The sequence below is a fragment of the Oncorhynchus keta genome, chromosome 1 (assembly GCF_023373465.1).
Source record: "Oncorhynchus keta strain PuntledgeMale-10-30-2019 chromosome 1, Oket_V2, whole genome shotgun sequence".
Classification (NCBI taxonomy): Eukaryota; Metazoa; Chordata; class Actinopteri; order Salmoniformes; family Salmonidae; genus Oncorhynchus; species Oncorhynchus keta.
In genome coordinates this window covers 83,492,552-83,514,879 of record NC_068421.1, presented here as the reverse complement: position 1 = coordinate 83,514,879, position 22,328 = coordinate 83,492,552, and the positions used below count along the sequence as shown (strand labels likewise).

The 22,328-nt window shown below is 46.6% G+C and overlaps 1 protein-coding gene across 1 annotated transcript in view; it reads left to right on the top strand.

Annotated features, from left to right (window-relative positions):
* Positions 1–22,328, top strand: part of ror1 (receptor tyrosine kinase-like orphan receptor 1) — a 311,272-nt gene that overhangs the window by 218,268 nt on the left and 70,676 nt on the right. The window contains exon 4 of the mRNA XM_052462493.1: positions 2,174–2,210. Within this exon, the coding sequence (XP_052318453.1) occupies positions 2,174–2,210 (37 nt within the window). The remainder of the gene's footprint in view (positions 1–2,173; positions 2,211–22,328) is intronic.

Here is a 22,328-nt window from a genome sequence, read left to right as displayed (position 1 = left end):
TAACATGTGGTTGGGGCCAGAGCTAGGCTGCATGGCTCTAGAAGCTATGGAGTAGATGTCTGGTAACATGGGGTTGGGGCCAGAGCTGGGCTGCATGGCTCTAGAAGCTATGGAGAAGATGTCTGGTAACATGTGGTTTAGCCAGAGCTAGGCTGCATGGCTCTAGAAGCTATGGAGAAGATGTCTGGTAACATGTGGTTTAGCCAGAGCTAGGCTGCATGGCTCTAGCAGCTATGGAGAAGATGTCTGGTAACATGTGGTTGGGGCCAGAGCTAGGCTGCATGGCTCTAGCAGCTATGGAGAAGACGTCTGGTAACATGTGGTTTAGCCAGAGCTAGGCTGCATGGCTCTAGCAGCTATGGAGAAGACGTCTGGTAACATGTGGTTGGGGCCAGAGCTGGGCTGCATGGCTCTAGCAGCTATGGAGAAGATGTCTGGTAACATGTGGTTTAGCCAGAGCTAGGCTGCATGGCTCTAGAAGCTATGGAGAAGATGTCTGGTAACATGTGGTTTAGCCAGAGCTAGGCTGCATGGCTCTAGCAGCTATGGAGAAGATGTCTGGTAACATGTGGTTTAGCCAGAGCTAGGCTGCATGGCTCTAGCAGCTATGGAGAAGATGTCTGGTAACATGTGGTTGGGGCCAGAGCTGGGCTGCATGGCTCTAGCAGCTATGGAGAAGACGTCTGGTAACATGTGGTTTAGCCAGAGCTAGGCTGCATGGCTCTAGAAGCTATGGAGAAGATGTCTGGTAACATGTGGTTTAGCCAGAGCTAGGCTGCATGGCTCTAGCAGCTATGGAGAAGACGTCTGGTAACATGTGGTTTAGCCAGAGTTAGGCTGCATGGCTCTAGCAGCTATGGAGAAGATGTCTGGTAACATGTGGTTTAGCCAGAGCTAGGCTGCATGGATCTAGCAGCTATGGAGAAGACGTCTGGTAACATGTGGTTGGGGCCAGAGCTGGGCTGCATGGCTCTAGCAGCTATGGAGAAGACGTCTGGTAACATGTGGTTTAGCCAGAGCTAGGCTGCATGGCTCTAGCAGCTATGGAGAAGACGTCTGGTAACATGTGGTTGGGGCCAGAGCTAGGCTGCATGGCTCTAGAAGCTATGGAGTAGATGTCTGGTAACATGGGGTTGGGGCCAGAGCTGGGCTGCATGGCTCTAGAAGCTATGGAGAAGATGTCTGGTAACATGTGGTTTAGCCAGAGCTAGGCTGCATGGCTCTAGAAGCTATGGAGAAGATGTCTGGTAACATGTGGTTTAGCCAGAGCTAGGCTGCATGGCTCTAGCAGCTATGGAGAAGATGTCTGGTAACATGTGGTTGGGGCCAGAGCTAGGCTGCATGGCTCTAGCAGCTATGGAGAAGACGTCTGGTAACATGTGGTTGGGGCCAGAGCTAGGCTGCATGGCTCTAGAAGCTATGGAGAAGATGTCTGGTAACATGGGGTTGGGGCCAGCGCTTGGCTGCATGGCTCTAGCAGCTATGGAGAAGACGTCTGGTAACATGTGGTTTAGCCAGAGCTAGGCTGCATGGCTCTAGAAGCTATGGAGAAGATGTCTGGTAACATGTGGTTTAGCCAGAGCTAGGCTGCATGGCTCTAGCAGCTATGGAGAAGATGTCTGGTAACATGTGGTTGGGGCCAGAGCTAGGCTGCATGGCTCTAGAAGCTATGGAGTAGATGTCTGGTAACATGGGGTTGGGGCCAGAGCTGGGCTGCATGGCTCTAGCAGCTATGGAGAAGACGTCTGGTAACATGTGGTTGGGGCCAGAGCTGGGCTGCATGGCTCTAGCAGCTATGGAGAAGACGTCTGGTAACATGTGGTTTAGCCAGAGCTAGGCTGCATGGCTCTAGCAGCTATGGAGAAGACGACTGATAACATGTGGTTTAGCCAGAGCTAGGCCGCATGGCTCTAGCAGCTATGGAGAAGACGTCTGGTAACATGTGGTTGGGGCCAGAGCTGGGCTGCATGGCTCTAGCAGCTATGGAGAAGACGACTGATAACATGTGGTTTAGCCAGAGCTAGGCTGCATGGCTCTAGCAGCTATGGAGAAGACGTCTGGTAACATGTGGTTGGGGCCAGAGCTGGGCTGCATGGCTCTAGAAGCTATGGAGAAGACGTCTGGTAACAATTGTTACTCCTGTTGTTTAAATCATCCCTGTCTTCTCTTCCAGATCCACTCCCTACACCATTGCCAGGGAGGCCCTATCCGTAAGTTAAAACAATTCTGTCCATCCATTTTTTACTAACCACAACCCAACACTGGCTCCCGTTACAAACAGATAGAGAGGGGAAGAAAGATAGAAACCTCTGAAGACATGAATGAGATGATAGCTAATCATTAATGTGATAGAACGTGGGGAAAGGTTGTTAAATAAAGTGATGTCGTGAAAGGAAAAGTGTTTCCATGATGCCTGGCCAAGGCTTTCACGTCAGCCACATACCATATGGACTTCTTATGGACTTCAGAGCTTGACAGAGGAAAGCTTGCGGATTTTTCTCAGAATCATTGACAGATCAGGTTCCCTTAGTGTGAACTCTTCTCAAACCTCTAAAGATGATGCTGCTTCAAGTAGATGTGTGATCTAGGTGTGACTATTGTGTCAGATAGATTGAGTGTAAATAGAGAGAGGTAGAGTAGAGACAGCTCAGGGTACAGTAGAATGAGAACAGGCATCTTATCACCAGATCTCATCTCTACTGTACTGTACTGTACTCTCCCTCCTCTTGCTCCTCCTCCTCCCCTCTCTCTCATGCTCTTCTCTCTACTCCTCCTGCTCTTCCTCTCCCTCCTCCTCCTGCTCATCCTCTCTCCCTCCTCATCCTCCCTTTCCATGGTGTACTTTCCTCCTGGTTCACTAGTCTGTTAGGACCCTCTGAACTATCTTTGTGTCCTCATTTCAACACGTTCTCCTGTAGACTGTCCTGTGATGTGGATATGGAGTGAGAGTGTATTTACTCAATGGTTTATTAACTGGCAAACATACATGTATACAGAGTAAATCGAAATATCAATGTTTGCTTTAGAGCTCTCTGAAGTTGTATAGGAGAAATGTGCATGTTGTTTTCTATAGAGTTTCAATCTCTTTGGTTCCAAGGAAGGGGATTTTTCCTCAATGACAACATCAAGTCAGCAAGCCATATTCCATGGAAAAGGCAGGGTATATTGGAACATCAAACAGGTTGGCATGATGGGGAAATTCACACAGCCACAACCACAGACACACACACACACACACACACACACACACACACACACACACACACACACACACACACACACACACACACACACACACACACACACACACACACACACACACACACACACACACACACACACACACACACACACACACACACACACACACACACACACACACACACACACACACACACACACACACACACACACACACACAGAGAGCGACACACACACATAAAGACACACGCATACACACTTACAGTATATGGTCTCACACAACTAAACTCAGCATAAAAATAACTTCACTTTTTCAGGATCCTGTCTTTCAAAGTTAATTAGTAAGAATCCAAATAACTTCACAGATATTCATTGAAAAGGGTTTAACACTGTTTCCCATGCTTGTTCAATGAACCATAAACAATTGATGAACATGCATCTGTGGAATGGTCGTTAAGACACTAACAGCTTACAGACGGTAGGCAATTAAGGTCACAGTTATGAAAACTTAGGACACTAAAGAGGCATTTCTACTGACTCTGAAAAACACCAATAGAAAGATGCCCAGGGTCCCTGCTCATCTGCGTGAACATGCTTTACATGCTGCAAGGAGGCAGGAGGACTGCTGATGTGGCCAAGGCAATAAATTGCAATGTCCGTACTGTGAGACGCCTAAGACAGCGCTACAGGGAGACAGGACGGACAGCTGATTGTCCTCGCAATGGCAGACCACATTTAACAACACCTGCACAGGATCGGTACATCCGAACATCACACCTGCGGGACAGGTACAGGATTGCAACAACAACTGCCCGAGTTACACCAGGAACGCACAATCCTTCCATCAGTGCTCAGACTGTCCGCAATAGGCTGAGAGAGGCTGGACTGAGGGCTTGTAGGCCTGTTGCAGGTCCTCACCAGACATCACCGGCAACAACGTCGCCTATGGGCACAAACCCACCGTCGCTGGATCAGACAGGACTGGCAAAAAGTGCTCTTCACTGACAAGTCACGGTTTTGTCTCACCAGGGTGATGGTCAGATTCGCGTTTATCGTTGAAGAATGAGCGTTACACCGAGGCCTGTACTCTGGAGTGGGATCGATTTGGAGGTGGAGGCTCCGTCATGGTCTGTCACAGCATCATCGGAATGAGCTTGTTTTCATTGCAGGCAATCTCAACGCTGTGCATTACAGGGAAAGACATCCTCCTCCCTCATGTGGTACCCTTCCTGCAGGCTCATCCTGACATGACCCTCCAGAATTGACAATGCCACTAGCCAAACTGCTCGTTCTGTGCGTGATTTCCTGCAAGACAGGAATGTCAGTGTTCTGCCATGGCCAGCGAAGAGCCCGGTAGTCTGGGACCTGTTGGATCGGAGGGTGAGGGCTAGGGCCATTCCCCCCAGAAATGTCCGGGAAGTTTCAGGTGCCTTGGTGGAAGAGTGGGCTAACATCTCACAGCAAGAACGGGCACATCTGGTTCAGTCCATGAGGAGGAAATGCACTGCAGTACTTAATGCAGCTGGTGGCCACACCAGATACTGACTGTTACTTCTGATTTTGGCTCCCCCTTTGTTCAGGGACACATTATTCATTCTCACCCCCCCTAAAGATTTAGATGCACTATTGTAAAGTGGCTGTTCCACTGGATGTCATAAGGTGAATGCACCAATTTGTAAGTCGCTCTGGATAAGAGCGTCTGCTAAATGACTTAAATGTAAATGTAAATGTAATTCAATTTCTGTTAGTCACATGTCTGTGAAACTTCAGTTTATGTCTCAGTTGTTGAATCTTGTTATGTTCATACAAATATTTACATGTTAAATTTGCTGAAAATAAACGCAGTTGACAGTGAGAGGATGTTTCTTTTAGTTTAGTTTTTAGTTTAGTTTAGTTTATTTCTGCCATACAATTTGTTTTTATTTACGTGTTGCTGAAATATCCTGCAAAACTTTCTTCCCATATTGTGCTGTCTTTCTCTAGATGACCTCTCAGGAATGATGTGAAGTGTATTTTCTCCCTCACAGCCCCTCTCTGAGCCAACTTTCCCCTCTGGCCACGCACCAGAGCATGTTAATGTTGATTGAAGTCCACAGCACCAGGACCTAGGCTACAATCAGCTGGTCGGCCCAGGCGGCATTGCAGGATAAAGCTGGACTCATTTGGTTTAAACACAGTCATTATGGCCTTTCATTAAATCACACAGCACAGGGCCTCTTTTGACTGGGGCCAGGGGCCGGGGATGAGCCCTGTTGGTCTTCATTAGTGTCATTGTCAGCTGATTAGCTGTCAGAGGGGCGGCAGGGCAGACCTACATTAGGGAGATGGGGTCAGCTAATGTTGGCATGTGGCATGTGACGGCCTCTGAGGTTGTTTTGCTATTTGCTATTGATGTGTCAAAATGTCAGTCATGGTTGTGGAGGTGGACTGGGTAGAGAAGCACCTGGTTTAGCTGGAGTAAGACTGACTGAGGCTCCTAGTTGTTGCTTTTGTGGTCAGGGAAAGATGTACAGTTTTCCCATAGGGTTTGCGGTTTGGTTTTCTCCCTGTAGGTTTTTAGTAGTCACTGATGGGGGTACTTGGTCTTTGCCCAGTGGTTTTTCTGTATGCATATGCTGGTCTGGTGGGGTTTAGATGGTGGACACTAATGTATGTCATATTTATGCCCTGGCCTGGATATGTCAAGTAGACCAGCCACAGACAGACCCAGAGCCCACAGCACTTCAGCCCACAGCCCAGTGGCCAGCCGTCCCTGTGTACATTACGCTGTGGCTTTGATCAGACCAGACCTGACATCAGCTCAGCCACAGCTGGACATGTCATGGAGAGAAGGAGGGGTGTGTGATAGAGGAAGTGAGGGGTGAGACAGTTAGAGGAAGTGAGGGGTGAGAGTGAGCTAAAGAATCAGAGATAGAAACAGATGGAGAGAAAGTCAAGAAAGAGATAGGGGATAAGGAAAAAAGGAGAGACAGACGGAGGCTGGAACATTTTAGTCCTGCTGTCAATGTTATGGTAATTAGATTGGCGAACATCCAAACATGGAACCCTGAGGGTCAACACATACACACACCCTGGGGTCAACACTGTGCTGTTGAATGGCTTAGGACAGGGCTTCTCAAACTTTTGGAGGCTGGGGACCCCTTCATAATCAGAACAGAACTTGAGTGACATAAATGGAGTTTTACTATGATTTTGGCAGTCCAGACAAACTAAGTGCCCCAAGGCAGTGATTGGGGACACTGCCCTGTGTAGGGTGCCGTCTTTCGGATGGGACGTTAAATGGGTGTCCTGACTCTCTGAGGTCATTAAAGATCCCATGGCACTTATCGTAAGAGTAGGGGTGTTAACCCCGGTGTCCTGGCTAAATTCCCAATCTGGCCCTCAAACCATCACGGTCACCTAATCATCCCCAGCTTCCATTTGGCTCATTCATCCCCCTCCTGTCCCCTGTAACTATTCCCCAGGTCGTTGCTGCAAATGAGAACGTGTTCTCAGTCAACTTACCTGGTAAAATAACAGATAAATTAAAAAATTAAAAAAATACGTTTTGGGCCCTGGGATGGAAAACAACAAATTTTCGGAGCAAATATGTTGCAGTTTTCAAGCTAATTTCCTGCAATTCTACATATTTTGCGATGAGGCGTTAGAGCTGTTCATTCACAGCTTTTAATAACTGCTTAATGTTTTCTCTGCTTATTCTTTTACGTGAGTTCCTTTACAGGGACCACCTGGAATCTGCGGTAACACAATCCTTGGGATGAGGTATAGGAAGGGGGGGGGCAATGACGCCCGTTGTGGCAGCGACTGGTTGTCAGTCATGTTGGCGGCCACGGGAGCCTGGCCTCACACCTCTCTCCTCCCTCCCTAGTTCCCTCCCTCCCTAGCTCCCTCTCTTCAGAGATGTTTTCACAGGACAGAACAAACACACGAGGGGGAAAAATGGCTCTGTTTTCCAAAATTAGCTCCTTCAGGAGCAGCGAGCAGCCTCCTTACACCAACCACCCTCCTTCTTCAGGAAAAGAGAGCAGGAGAGAGAGGGGGAGAGAAAAAAACAGAAGAAAAAAACTGTGTTAGTGGGGAATGGAAGATGGTGAGTGTCATTAACACTTGGTTGTGTATGCTCTTTGATCATGGCCTTGGGTCGCAGTATTCACCTCAGATTAGGACTGAGGGATCCAATATTTAACTCTAAACAGACAGAGATCGTACACTTCAAATCAAATGTTATTTGACACATACACATGTTTAGCAGATGTTATTGCGGGTGTAGTGAAATGCCTGTAAAATACTTAATACTTAATAGAAGGTTGTCTGGTCTCCACAAGTAAGGCTGAAAGAATGGAGACTAGAACCCCAAGTAGAGAGAGGGAGGGGTGGGAGACATGGAGCGAGAACAAGATAAAGAGTATGTTCATTCTTTCATTCTGTCTTCCTGATGTTTAGGAATGCTGTAAATATAACCACAAAGGCCTCAGAGAACAAGCCTCATTCATGAAATTGACCCAAATGAATAATGTGTGAAACTGTAGCCATAGGTTTTACCTTATCAACAGAGCATCAGTTAAATGTAAAGCGACCAGATTTCTGGTCTGAGATGTTCCTATTAAGATACAGGGTGATGTATACAGCCTTGAATTGGTTGGTGTGTATGAATATATGAAACGTGGTGAGCACCCTTTCTACAAGCATCTATCTCCTGTACAGACCAAAAGCCGGCGTCTAAGCCTGTGTTTATAGTACAGTGTTGTCTGCTGTTAAAAAAAGATTAATACAACTGTCAGACCTGTTTAACTTTTCCAAAGCTTTTTCCCTCTCAACTAGAGCAGGACATTTATCTCAGCGATGTAAAAAAGCAATTACAAAAATATGAGTGCTTTTTTCCCACTCTTCCCTTCCATCCCTTCACCAACCCCACCCACCTCGTATGGCAGGATAAGAGAGAGAGAGGTTTTAACGAAGACCAGATCCCCTTCTCTCCTATCTCTCCTCTTTCTGTCTATATCTTTCTCTCCCTCTCTCACTCCCATGTCTCTCCCATGTCTCTCTTTTCATCTCCTGTCTTCTTCTGCTTCCCCCACCTCCAATTTGGAGATCCTACTCCTCTCTCTCTTTCTCTCTCTCGCTTTCTCTCAATTCAATTCAAAGGGCTTTATTGGTATGGGAAACAGGTTTACATTGCCAAAGCAAGTGAAATAGATAATACACAAAAGTGAAATAAACAATAAAAAAATTAACAGTAAACATTACACTCACAAGTTCCAAAGGAATAGAGACATTTCAAATGTCATATTACGGCTATATACAGTGTTGTAATGATGTGCAAATAATTAAAGTACAAAAGGGAAAATAAATAAACATAAATATGGGATTTATTTACAATGGTGTTTGTTCTTCACTGGTTTCCCTTTTCTTGTGGCAACAGGTCACAAGTCTTGCTGCTGTGATGGCACACTGTGGAATTTCACCCAATAGATATGGGAGTTTATCAAAATTGGATTTGTATTCAAATTCTTTGTGGGTCTGTGTAATCTGAGGGAAATGTGTCTCTAATATGGTCATACATTTGGCAGGAGGTTAGGAAGTGCAGCTCAGTATCCATTTCATTTTGTGGGCAGTGAGCACATAGCCTGTCTTCTCTTGAGAGCCAACGGCGGCCTTTCTCAATAGCAAGGCTATGCTCACTGAGTCAGTACATAGTCAAAGATTTCCTTAATATTGGGTCAGTTACAGTGGTCAGATATTCTGCCACTGTGTAGTCTCTGTTTAGGCCCAAATATAGCATTCTAGTTTTCTCAGTTATTTTGTTAATTATTTCTAATGTGTCAAGTAATTATATTTTTGCTTTTTCATGATTTGGTTGGGTCTAATTGTGTCGCTGTCCTGGGGATCTGAATAAATCCCCAGGACCAGCTTGCTTAGGGGACTCTTTTCCAGGTTCATCTCTCTGTAGGTGATGGCTTTGTTATGGAGGGTTTGGGAATCACTTCCTTTTAGGTGGTTGTAGATTTTAACAGCTTTTTTCTAGATTTTGTTAATTAGCAGGTATCAGCCTAGTTCTGCTCTGCCTGCATTATTTGGTGTTTTACATTGTACACTGAATATATTTTTTCATAATTCTGCATGCAGAGTCTCAATTAGGTGTTTGTCCCATTTTTTAAATTCTTGGTTGGTGGTTTTTGTGAAATTATTGGTTGGTGGCATTTTGTGAAAGTGTGATATGTGGTGCAGTTATGTGTGTCTGATGGCAGTGTATTCCAGACATGGGAAACTCTCACAGAGAAAACGGATTTACTAAAGGTGCTTTTCCTTAAGGGAACTATACAGTCACCTCTCATGGCAGACCTTGTGGATCTGCTGCCGTATGTTTGGGTTTTCTGTTTAACAAAAATACTGAGTGGAGGGGGAGCCAGGCCATTTAGGATCTTGAATACAAGACATGCGTCGGTGTATTGCACAAGATTTTCCCAACTCAGGAGCTCATGCTTTCTGAGGATGTAACAGTGATGATGGCTATTGGGCTTCCTATCAAGCACTTTGAGAGCCTGTTTGTAGACAGACTGAATAGGTCTTAATGTTGTACAGCAAGCTTGGGCCCAACTAGTCAAGCATTATGTTAAGTGGGGGAGTATCATAGATTTGAAGTACAGTTTTGCTACCTCTGTAGTCAAACAATTTCGTATAAATCGGAAATTAGCTAGGTTGAATTTGGTTATTTGAATTACCTTTTTCACATGCTTTTTAAAAGAGAGGTTGGAATCAAGTATGATGCCAAAGTACTTAAAATCAGATACCACCTGGAGCTTCTCCCCTGACACATAGACATCTGGTTCAGTAGCATCTGTTGCCCTCTTTGTGAAGAACATGCAAACAGTTTTTTTCACATTGAGATGCAAACACGAGTCACTGAGCCACTTTGTAACCTGGACCATTACAGTAGTGAGTTCTTGTGCAGCTTGTTGTTTGCTCTTTGCATGCACATATATCACTGTATCATCTGCATACATTTGAACTTCAGACCCAGTACAGACAGAAGGCAGATCATTAATGTACAGGCAGAACAGGAGGGACCCCAGTATTGACCCTTGGGGCATGCTGATGTTTAGGCTGAGGAATGTATTGTTTTTTGTGTACTCTAGGGCAACGGTGTCAAGATGGAATTTGTACATTTGTATTCCTGGCAATTGGACCTTTTTCAAACACCTTTATTTTAGTCTTACTGAGATTTACTGTCAGGGCCCAGGTCTGACAGAATCTGTGCAAAATATCTAGGTGCTGCTCTAGGCCCTCCTTGGTTGGGGACAGAAGCACCAGATCATCAGCAAACATTAGACATTTGACTTCAAAGTCTAGTTGGGTGAGGCCGGGTGCTGCAGACTGATCTAGTGCCCTCACCAATTCGTTGATGTATATGTTAAAGAGGGTGGGGCTCAAGCTGCATCCCTGTCTCACCCCACGAATCTGGGGAATTTTTTTTTTTTTTTTTGCCAATTTAACCACACACTTGTTGTTTGTGTACATGTTGTATGTTTTTCCCCAAACATTGCTTTCCATCAATTTGTATAGCAGACCCTCATTCCAAATTAAGTTAACCTTTCTAGGGCAGGTGGAACCCCTCGACAACATTCCGCTGAAAAGGCTGCGCGCGGAATTCAATATTTTTAAGTCCAATACAACAAATGAAAGATAAACATCTTGTTAATCTACCCATCGTGTCCAATTTCAAAAATGATTTACAGCGAAAGCACAACATATGATTATGTTCGGTCATAGCCAAGTCAAAATAGCACACAGCCATTTTTCCAGCCAAACATAGGAGTCACAAAAAGCAGAAATATAGATCAAATTAATCACTAACCTTTGATGATCTTCATCAGATGACACTCATAGGACATCATGTTACAAAATACATGTATGTTTTGTTCGATAATGTGCATATTTATATCCAAAAATCTCAGTTTACATTGGCGCATGTTTTGTTTCCAAAACATCTGGTGATTTTGCAGAAATACTCATAATAAACATTGATAAAAGATACAACTGTTATTCACAGAATTAAAGATAGACTTCTCCTTAATGCAACTTCTGTGTCAGATTTTTTTTTTACTTTACGGAAAAAGCATAATCTGAGAACGGCGCTCAGAACCCAAAACAGCCAGAGGAATATCTGCCATTTTGGAGTCAACAAAGTTAGAAATAACACATTTAGCAGACGCTCTTATCCAGAGCGACTTACAAATTGGTGCATTCACCTTATGACATCCAGTAGAATAGTCACTTTACAATAGTGCATCTAAATCTTTTAGGGGGTGAGAAGGATTACTTATCCTATCCTAGGTATTCCTTAAAGAGGTGGGGTTTCAGGTGTCTCCGGAAGGTGGTGATTGACTCCGCTGTCCTGGCGTCGTGAGGGAGTTTGTTCCACCATTGGGGGGCCAGAGCAGCGAACAGTTTTGACTGGGCTGAGCGGGAACTGTACTTCCTCAGTGGTAGGGAGGCGAGCAGGCCAGAGGTGGATGAACGCAGTGCCCTTGTTTGGGTGTAGGGCCTGATCAGAGCCTGGAGGTACTGAGGTGCCGTTCCCCTCACAGCTCCGTAGGCAAGCACCATGGTCTTGTAGCAGATGCGAGCTTCAACTGGAAGCCAGTGGAGAGAGCGGAGGAGCGGGGTGACGTGAGAGAACTTGGGAAGGTTGAACACCAGACGGGCTGCGGCGTTCTGGATGAGTTGTAGGGGTTTAATGGCACAGGCAGGGAGCCCAGCCAACAGCGAGTTGCAGTAGTCCAGACGGGAGATGACAAGTGCCTGGATTAGGACCTGCGCCGCTTCATGTGTGAGGCAGGGTCGTACTCTGCGGATGTTGTAGAGCATGAACCTACAGGAACGGGCTACCGCCTTGATGTTAGTTGAGAACGACAGGGTGTTGTCCAGGATCACGCCAAGGTTCTTAGCGCTCTGGGAGGAGGACACAATGGAGTTGTCAACCGTGATGGCGAGATCATGGAACGGGCAGTCCTTCCCGGGTTGAAGAGCAGCTCCGTCTTGCCGAGGTTCAGCTTGAGGTGGTGATCCGTCATCCACACTGATATGTCTGCCAGACATGCAGAGATGCGATTCGCCACCTGGTCATCAGAAGGGGGAAAGGAGAAGATTAATTGTGTGTCGTCTGCATAGCAATGATAGGAGAGACCATGTGAGGTTATGACAGAGCCAAGTGACTTGGTGTATAGCGAGAATAGGAGAGGGCCTAGAACAGAGCCCTGGGGGACACCAGTGGTGAGAGCGCGTGGTGAGGAGACAGATTCTCGCCACGCCACCTGGTAGGAGCGACCTGTCAGGTAGGACGCAATCCAAGTGTGGGCCGCGCCGGAGATGCCCAACTCGGAGAGGGTGGAGAGGAGGATCTGATGGTTCACAGTATCGAAGGCAGCCAATAGGTCTAGAAGGATGAGAGCAGAGGAGAGAGAGTTAGCTTTAGCGGTGCGGAGCGCCTCCGTGATACAGAGAAGAGCAGTCTCAGTTGAATGACTAGTCTTGAAACCTGACTGATTTGGATCAAGAAGGTCATTCAGAGAGAGATAGCGGGAGAGCTGGCCAAGGACGGCACGTTCAAGAGTTTTGGAGAGAAAAGAAAGAAGGGATACTGGTCTGTAGTTGTTGACATCGGAGGGATTGAGTGTAGGTTTTTTCAGAAGGGGTGCAACTCTCGCTCTCTTGAGGACGGAAGGGACGTAGCCAGCGGTCAGGGATGAGTTGATGAGCGAGGTGAGGTAAGGGAGAAGGTCTCCGGAAATGGTCTGGAGAAGAGAGGAGGGGATAGGGTCAAGCGGGCAGGTTGTTGGGCGGCCGGCCGTCACAAGATGCGAGATTTCATCTGGAGAGAGAGGGGAGAAAGAGGTCAGAGCACAGGGTAGGGCAGTGTGAGCAGAACCAGCGGTGCCGTTTGACTTAGCAAACGAGGATCGGATGTCGTCGACCTTCTTTTCAAAATGGTTGATGAAGTCATCTGCAGAGAGGGAGGAGGGGGGATTCAGGAGTGAGGAGAAGGTGGCAAAGAGCTTCCTAGGGTTAGAGGCAGATGCTTGGAATTTAGAGTGGTAGAAAATGGCTTTAGCAGCAGAGACAGCGGAGGAATATGTAGAGAGGAGGGAGTGAAAGGATGCCAGGTCCGCAGGGAGGCGAGTTTTCCTCCATTTCCGCTCAGCTGCCCGGAGCCCTGTTCTGTGAGCTCGCAATGAGTCGTCGAGCCACGGGGCGGGAGGGGAGGACCGCGCCGGCCTGGAGGATAGGGGGCATAGAGAGTCAAAGGATGCAGAAAGGGAGGAGAGGAGGGTTGAGGAGGCAGAATCAGGAGATAGGTTGGAAAAGGTATGAGCAGAGGGAAGAGATGATAGGATGGAAGAGGAGAGAGTAGCGGGGGAGAGAGAGCGAAGGTTGGGACGGCGCGATACCATCCGAGTAGGGGCAGTGTGGGAGGTGTTAGATGAGAGCGAGAGGGAAAAGGATACAAGGTAGTGGTCGGAGACTTGGAGGGGAGTTGCAGTGAGGTTAGTGGAAGAACAGCATCTAGTAAAGATGAGGTCGAGCGTATTGCCTGCCTTGTGAGTAGGGGGGGAAGGTGAGAGGGTGAGGTCAAAAGAGGAGAGGAGTGGAAAGAAGGAGGCAGAGAGGAATGAGTCAAAGGTAGACGTGGGGAGGTTAAAGTCGCCCAGCACTGTGAGAGGTGAGCCGTCCTCAGGAAAGGAGCTTATCAAGGTATCAAGCTCATTGATGAACTCTCCGAGGGAACCTGGAGGGCGATAAATGATAAGGATGTTAAGCTTGAAAGGGCTGGTAACTGTGACAGCATGGAATTCAAAGGAGGCGATAGACAGATGGGTGAGGGGAGAAAGAGAGAATGACCACTTGGGAGAGATGAGGATCCCGGTGCCACCACCCCGCTGACCAGAAGCTCTCGGGGTGTGCGAGAACACGTGGGCGGACGAAGAGAGAGCAGTAGGAGTAGCAGTGTTGTCTGTGGTGATCCATGTTTCCGTCAGTGCCAAGAAGTCGAGGGACTGGAGGGAGGCATAGGCTGAGATGAACTCTGCCTTGTTGGCCGCAGATCGGCAGTTACATTTACATTTACATTTAAGTCATTTAGCAGACGCTCTTATCCAGAGCGACTTACAAATTGGTGCATTCACCTTATGACATCCAGTGGAACAGCCACTTTACAATAGTGCATCTAAATCTTTTAGGGGGGTAAGAAGGATTACTTATCCTATCCTAGGTATTCCTTAAAGAGGTGGGGTTTCAGGTGTCTCCGGAAGGTGGTGATTGACTCCGCTGTCCTGGCGTCGTGAGGGAGTTTGTTCCACCATTGGGGGCCAGAGCAGCGAACAGTTTTGACTGGGCTGAGCGGGAACTGTACTTCCTCAGTGGTAGGGAGGCGAGCAGGCCAGAGGTGGATGAACGCAGTGCCCTTGTTTGGGTGTAGGGCCTGATCAGAGCCTGGAGGTACTGAGGTGCCGTTCCCCTCACAGCTCCGTAGGCAAGCACCATGGTCTTGTAGCGGATGCGAGCTTCAACTGGAAGCCAGTGGAGAGAGCGGAGGAGCGGGGTGACGTGAGAGAACTTGGGAAGGTTGAACACCAGACGGGCTGCGGCGTTCTGGATGAGTTGTAGGGGTTTAATGGCACAGGGAGGGAGCCCAGCCAACAGCGAGTTGCAGTAGTCCAGACGGGAGATGACAAGTGCCTGGATTAGGACCTGCGCCGCTTCATGTGTGAGGCAGGGTCGTACTCTGCGGATGTTGTAGAGCATGAACCTACAGGAACGGGCTACCGCCTTGATGTTAGTTGAGAACGACAGGGTGTTGTCCAGGATCACGCCAAGGTTCTTAGCGCTCTGGGAGGAGGACACAATGGAGTTGTCAACCGTGATGGCGAGATCATGGAACGGGCAGTCCTTCCCGGGTTGAAGAGCAGCTCCGTCTTGCCGAGGTTCAGCTTGAGGTGGTGATCCGTCATCCACACTGATATGTCTGCCAGACATGCAGAGATGCGATTCGCCACCTGGTCATCAGAAGGGGGAAAGGAGAAGATGAATTGTGTGTCGTCTGCATAGCAATGATAGGAGAGACCATGTGAGGTTATGACAGAGCCAAGTGACTTGGTGTATAGCGAGAATAGGAGAGGGCCTAGAACAGAGCCCTGGGGGACACCAGTGGTGAGAGCGCGTGGTGAGGAGACAGATTCTCGCCACGCCACCTGGTAGGAGCGACCTGTCAGGTAGGACGCAACAAGTGTGGGCCGCGCTGGAGATGCCCAACTCGGAGAGGGTGGAGAGGAGGATCTGATGGTTCACAGTATCGAAGGCAGCCAATAGGTCTAGAAGGATGAGAGCAGAGGAGAGAGAGTTAGCTTTAGCGGTGCGGAGCGCCTCCGTGATACAGAGAAGAGCAGTCTCAGTTGAATGACTAGTCTTGAAACCTGACTGATTTGGATCAAGAAGGTCATTCAGAGAGAGATAGCGGGAGAGCTGGCCAAGGACGGCACGTTCAAGAGTTTTGGAGAGAAAAGAAAGAAGGGATACTGGTCTGTAGTTGTTGACATCGGAGGGATTGAGTGTAGGTTTTTTCAGAAGGGGTGCAACTCTCGCTCTCTTGAGGACGGAAGGGACGTAGCCAGCGGTCAGGGATGAGTTGATGAGCGAGGTGAGGTAAGGGAGAAGGTCTCCGGAAATGGTCTGGAGAAGAGAGGAGGGGATAGGGTCAAGCGGGCAGGTTGTTGGGCGGCCGGCCGTCACAAGATGCGAGATTTCATCTGGAGAGAGGGGAGAAAGAGGTCAGAGCACAGGGTAGGGCTGTGTGAGCAGAACCAGCGGTGCCGTTTGACTTAGCAAACGAGGATCGGATGTCGTCGACCTTCTTTTCAAAATGGTTGACGAAGTCATCTGCAGAGAGGGAGGAGGGGGGGGGGAGGAGGATTCAGGAGTGAGGAGAAGGTGGCAAAGAGCTTCCTAGGGTTAGAGGCAGATGCTTGGAATTTAGAGTGGTAGAAAATGGCTTTAGCAGCAGAGACAGAGGAGGAAAATGTAGAGAGGAGGGAGTGAAAGGATGCCAGGTCCGCAGGGAGGCGAGTTCCAGAGGCTACCGGAGACCTGGAACTCCACGTGGGTCGTGCGCCCTGGGACCACCAGATTAGGGTGGCCGCGGCCACGCGGTGTGGAGCGTTTGTATGGTCTGTGCAGAGAGGAGAGAACAGGGATAGACAGACACATAGTTGACAGGCTACAGAAGAGGCTACGCTAATGCAAAGGAGATTGGAATGACAAGTGGACTACACGTCTCGAATGTTCAGAAAGTTAAGCTTATGTAGCAAGAATCTTATTGACTAAAATGATTAAAATGATACAGTACTGCTGAAGTAGGCTAGCTGGCAGTAGCTGCGTTGTTGACACTACACTAATCAAGTCGTTCCGTTGAGTGTAATAGTTTCTGCAGTGCTGCTATTCGGGGGCTAGCTGGCTAGCTAGCAGTGTTGTTTACGTTACGTTGCGTTAAAAGAACGACAATAGCTGGCTAGCTAACCTAGAAAATCGCTCTAGACTACACAATTATCTTTGATACAAAGACGGCTATGTAGCTAGCTATGTAGCTAGCTACGATCAAACAAATCAAACCGTTGTACTGTAATGAAATGAAATGAAAATGTGATACTACCTGTGAATGCGACCGGGTTGTTGAGTTCTATTCAGTAGACGTTGGCTAGCTGTTAGCTGTTAGCTGTTGGCTAGCTAGCAGAGTCTCCTACGTTAAGGACGACAAATAGCTGGCTAGCTAACCTCGGTAAATTAAGATAATCACTCCAAGACTACACACTCTAAACTACACAATTATCTTGGATACAAAGACAGCTATGTAGCTAGCTAACACTAAACTAATCAAGTCGTTCAGTTGAGTGTAATAGTGTAATAGCACTACAGTGCTGCTAATCTGTGGGCGTTTGCTAGCGTTTGCTAGCTGGCTAGCTGCTGGGCGAATAGCAGTGAAGGCTACGTTAGGGCGACAAAATACGATAATTATGCAATTATCTTTGATACAAGGACGGCTATGTAGCTAGCTAAGAAGAAATTGCTAAGATTAGACAAATCAACCGTTGTACTATAATGAAATGTAATGAGATGTAATGAAAAAGTTATACTACCTGCGGAGCGAACACCATAAATATTCACTTACCTTTGATGATCTTCATCAGAAGGCACTCCCAGGAATCTCAGTTCGACAATAAATGACTGATTTGTTCCATAAAGTCCATCATTTATGTCCAAATAGCCACTTGTTGTTCACGTGTTCAGCCCAGTAATCCATCTTCATGAGGTGCAGGCACTTCGTACAGACAAACACTCTGAAAGTTCCATTACAGTCCTTTAGAAACATGTTAAACGATGTATGGAATCAATCTTTACTATGTTTTTAACATAAAACATCAATAATGTTCCAACCGGAGAATTCCTTTGTCTGAAGAAAAGCACTGGAACGAGAGGTAACTCTGTCGGGAGCGCTCATCATGAGACCAAGGCACTCTGCCAGACCACTGACTCAAAGAGGTCTCATGAGCCTCTCCTTTATAGTAGAATCCTCATTCAAGTTTCTAAAGACGGTTGACATCCAGTGGAAGCCAAAGGAAGTGCAACCTCATCCATATCTCACAGTGTGTCCGTTAGGCCAAGCTTTGAAAAACTACAAACCTCAGATGTCACACCTGGTTGGATTTTTCTCAGGTTTTTGCCTGCCATATGAGTTCTGTTATACTCACAGACATCATTCAAACAGTTTTAGAAACTTCGGAGTGTTTTCTATCCAATACTAATAATATGCATATATTAGCATCTGGGACAGAGTAGGAGGCAGTTCACTCTGGGCACCCTATTCATCCAAAAGTGAAAATGCTGCACCCTATCCCAAAATGGTGAAACGTTTTTTGGAAATCAACAAAGTATGAGAATACTTTGGCATTGTTTTTGGTTTGTCTGTTTGTCAATTCGGGTGTGCAGGTTGAATACGTGGTCTGTCTTACAGTAATTTGGTAAGTACATTGTTACGCTGCACAGCTATTTTCATGTCTAAAACCAGACTCGATCTGGTTCAAATCCGGGCTCTGGCTGGGCCACTCAAGGACAGTCAGAGACTTGTCCCAAAGCCACTCCTGCATTGTCTTCGCTGTGTGCTTAGGGTCGTTGTCCTGTTGGAAGGTGAACCTTCACCCCAGTCTGAAGTCCAGAGCGCTCTGGTACAGGTTTTCATCAAGGATCTCTGTACTTTGCTCCATTCATCTTTCCCTCGATCCTGACTTCTCCCAGTCCCTGCCACTGAAAAACATCCCCACAGCATGATGCTGCCACCATCATGCTTCACCGTAAGGATGGTTTTGGCCAGGTGATGAGAAGTGCCTGGTTTCCTTCAGATGTGACACTTGGCATTCAGGCCAAAGAGTTCAATCTTGGTTTCATCAGACCAGAGAATCTTGTTTCTCATGTTATGAGAGTCCTTTATGTGTCTTTTGGCAAACTCCAAGTGGTCTGTCTTTGTGCCTTTTTTACATTTAAGTCACTTAGCAGACGCTCTTATCCAGAGCGACTTACTGAGGAGTGGCTTCTGTCTGGCCACTCTACCATAAAGGCGTGATTGGTGGAGTGCTGCAGAGCTGGTTGCCCATTTGCAAGATTCTCCCATCTCCACAGAGGAACTCTGGAGCTCTGTCAGATTGACCATTGGTTCTTGGTCACCTCCCTGACCATGTTCCTTCTCCCCCGATTGTTCAGATTGGCCAGGCGGCCAGCTCTAGGAAGAATCTTAGTAGTTCCAAACTTCTTGTGTTCTTATGGACATTCAATGCTGCAGACATTTTTTTGGTACCCTTCCCCAGATCTGTGCCTCAATTAAATCCGGTCTCAGAGCTCTACGGACAATTCCTTCAACCTTATGGCTTGTTTTTTGCTCTGACATGCTCTGTCAACTGTGGGACCTTATGTAGACAGGTGTGTGCCTTTCCAAATCATGTCCAATGAATTGAATTTACCACAGGTGGATTCCAATCAAGTTGTCTTGATCTCACGGATGATCAATGGAAACAGTATGCACCTGAGCTCAATTTCGAGTCTCATAGCAAAGGGTCTGAATACTTATTTAAATGTATTTTTTTATACACTGCTCAAAAAAATAAAGGGAACACTAAAATAACACATCCTAGATCTGAATGAATTAAATATTCTTATTAAATACTTTTTTCTTTACATAGTTGAATGTGCTGACAACAAAATCACACAGAAATCAAATTTATTTTTGAGTCACACTCAAAATTAAAGTGGAAAACCACACTACAGGCTGATCCAACTTTGATGTAATGTCCTTAAAACAAGTCAAAATAAGGCTCAGTAGTGTGTGTGGCCTCCACGTGCCTGTATGACCTCCCTACCACACCTGGGCATGCTCCTGATGAGGTGGCGGATGGTCTCCTGAGGGATCTCCTCCCAGACCTGGACTAAAGCATCCGCCAACTCCTGGACAGTCTGTGGTGCTGGTGTTGGTGGATGGAGCGATACATGATGTCCCAGATGTGCTCAATTGGATTCAGGTCTGGGGAACGGGCGGGCCAGTCCAAAGCATCAATGCCTTCCTCTTGCAGGAACTGCTGACACACTCCAGCCACATGAGGTCTAGCATTGTCTTGCATTAGGAGGAACCCAGGGCCAACCGCACCAGCATATGGTCTCACAAGGGGTCTGAGGATCTCATCTCTGTACCTAATGGCAGTCAAAGAAATGCCACCCCACACCATGACTGACCCACCGCCAAATGGGTCATGCTGGAGGATGTTGCAGGCAGCAGAACGTTCTCCACGGCGTCTCCAGACTCTGTCACGTCTGTCACGTGCTCAATGTGAACCTACTTTCATCTGTGAAGAGCACAGGGCGCCAGTGGCGAAACGTCCTGCACGCTGTTGGGCTGTAAGCACATGTTAGTGCAATTACTAAATTCCACTAAATTCCTCCTGACTACATTATATACAATTGGGAATGGGAGCAAAAGAGAAAATTCATATGTACAGTACATTATAGCATTTGGACTAGTCAGTTCTGATTGGAATGTATACATAATTAGTCATTTCAACCATAATTTCCTCTAACAGCACAACCCCCACCTGTGGACGTCGGGCCCTCATACCACCCTCATGGAGTCTGTTTCTGACCGTTTGAGCAGACACATGCACATTTGTGGCCTGCTGGAGGTCATTTTGCAGGGCTCTGGCAGTGCTCCTCCTGCTCCTCCTTGCACAAAGGCAGAGGTAGCGGTCCTGCTGCTGGATTGTTGCCCTCCTACGGCCTCCTCCACATCTCCTGATGTACTGGCCTGTCTCCTGGTAGCGCCTCCATGCTGTGGACACTACGCTGACAGACACAGCAAACCTTCTTGCCACAGCTCGCATTGATGTGTCATCCTGGATGAGCTGCACTACCTGAGCCACTTGTGTGGGTTGTAGACTCCGTCTCATGCTACCACTAGAGTGAAAGCCCCGCCAGCATTCAAAAGTGACCAAAACATCAGCCAGGAAGAATAGGAACTGAGAAGTGGTCTGTGGTCCCCACCTGCAGAACCACTCCTTTATTGGGGGTGTCTTGCTAATTGCCTATAATTTCCACCTGTTGACTATTCCATTTGCACAACAGCATGTGAAATTTATTGTCAATCAGTGTTGCTTCCTAAGTGGGCCGTTTGATTTCACAGAAGTGTGATTGACTTACGTTGTGTTGTTTAAGTGTTCCCTTTATTTTTTTTGAGCAGTGTATATATAACTAATAATATAAGCAAAAATGTGTAAAAACCTGTTTTTGCTTCGTCATTATGTGGTATTGTGTGTAGATTGGAGGGAAACATTAAAAACAAAATCCATTTTAGAACGAGGCTATAATGTAACAAAATGTGGAGAAAGTTAAGGGGTCTGAATACTTTCCGAATGCACTGTAATTGGAGAATCCAGTGGTTCTGATAGTCTTTAATAGTTGATTCTAAGATTTGTATTTGATCATGTATATGTTTTTGTTCTTTGTTCTTTGTTATAGAGCCACAAGGATTGGAGCAGTGGTTTATCTATACAGCTCTGTTTTGGATAGTTAACTCTTCGTGTTGTTGTTCGTTTAGTGTGTTTCAATTTTCCCAGAAGTTGTTAGATTCTATAGATTCTTCGATCACATTGAGCTGATTTTTGATGTGCTGTTCTTATTGTATTTCTAGATTGTTTTAGTGTTTCACCATAGTGAAGGCTCAGGTTGTCTGGGTCTCTATGTTTTTGTTTGGATAGGTTCCTCAATTTCTTTCTTAGGTTTTTGCATTCTTCATCAAACGAGTTGTCATTGTTGTTCATTTTCTTAGGTTTTCTGCTTGAACATTTTAGATTTAATAGGGAAGCTGAGAGGTCAAATATACGATTTAGATTTTCTACTGCAAAGTTTACACCTTCACTATTACAGTGGAACATTTTGTCCAGGAATTTATCTAGAGGTGCACTAGTTGTAACCCGTTTTTGTTGGTTGTTTTGTCATAGTTGTGTCTAGGGTTGCATGTTTGGGAGGGAATGCTGTCACCTCCAGGTAGGTGTTTGTCCCCCTGTGTGCTAAGAGTCTCAGGATCATGTCATGTTCTGGCATTTAGGTCGCCACAGACTAGTTCATGTCCCTGGGCCTGGAAATGTTTGATCTCTCCCTCGAGGATGGAGAAGCTGTCAATGTTAAAGTATGGGGATTCTATTGGGGGATATAGAGCACACATGAGGATATTTTTCTCTGTTGAGATCATCTCCTTATTGATTTCTAGCCAGATGTAAAATGTTCCTGATTTAAAAGTGTGTTAGATCTGCTCTATACCAAATTAGCATACCCCCTGAGTCTCATCCCTGTTTCACACCTGGTAGTTTGGTGGTTAAGACTACCAGCTCTGTGTAACCTAGAATGAAACCAGTGGATCCGTCTCCTCTATACCATGTTCCTTGTAGGTTGACAATGTCTGTATTTCTGATTTCTTTGGTGAAGTCTGGGTTCCTGCTCTTTAGGCCAAGGACAGATGACCTCAGACCTTGTATATTCCAGGA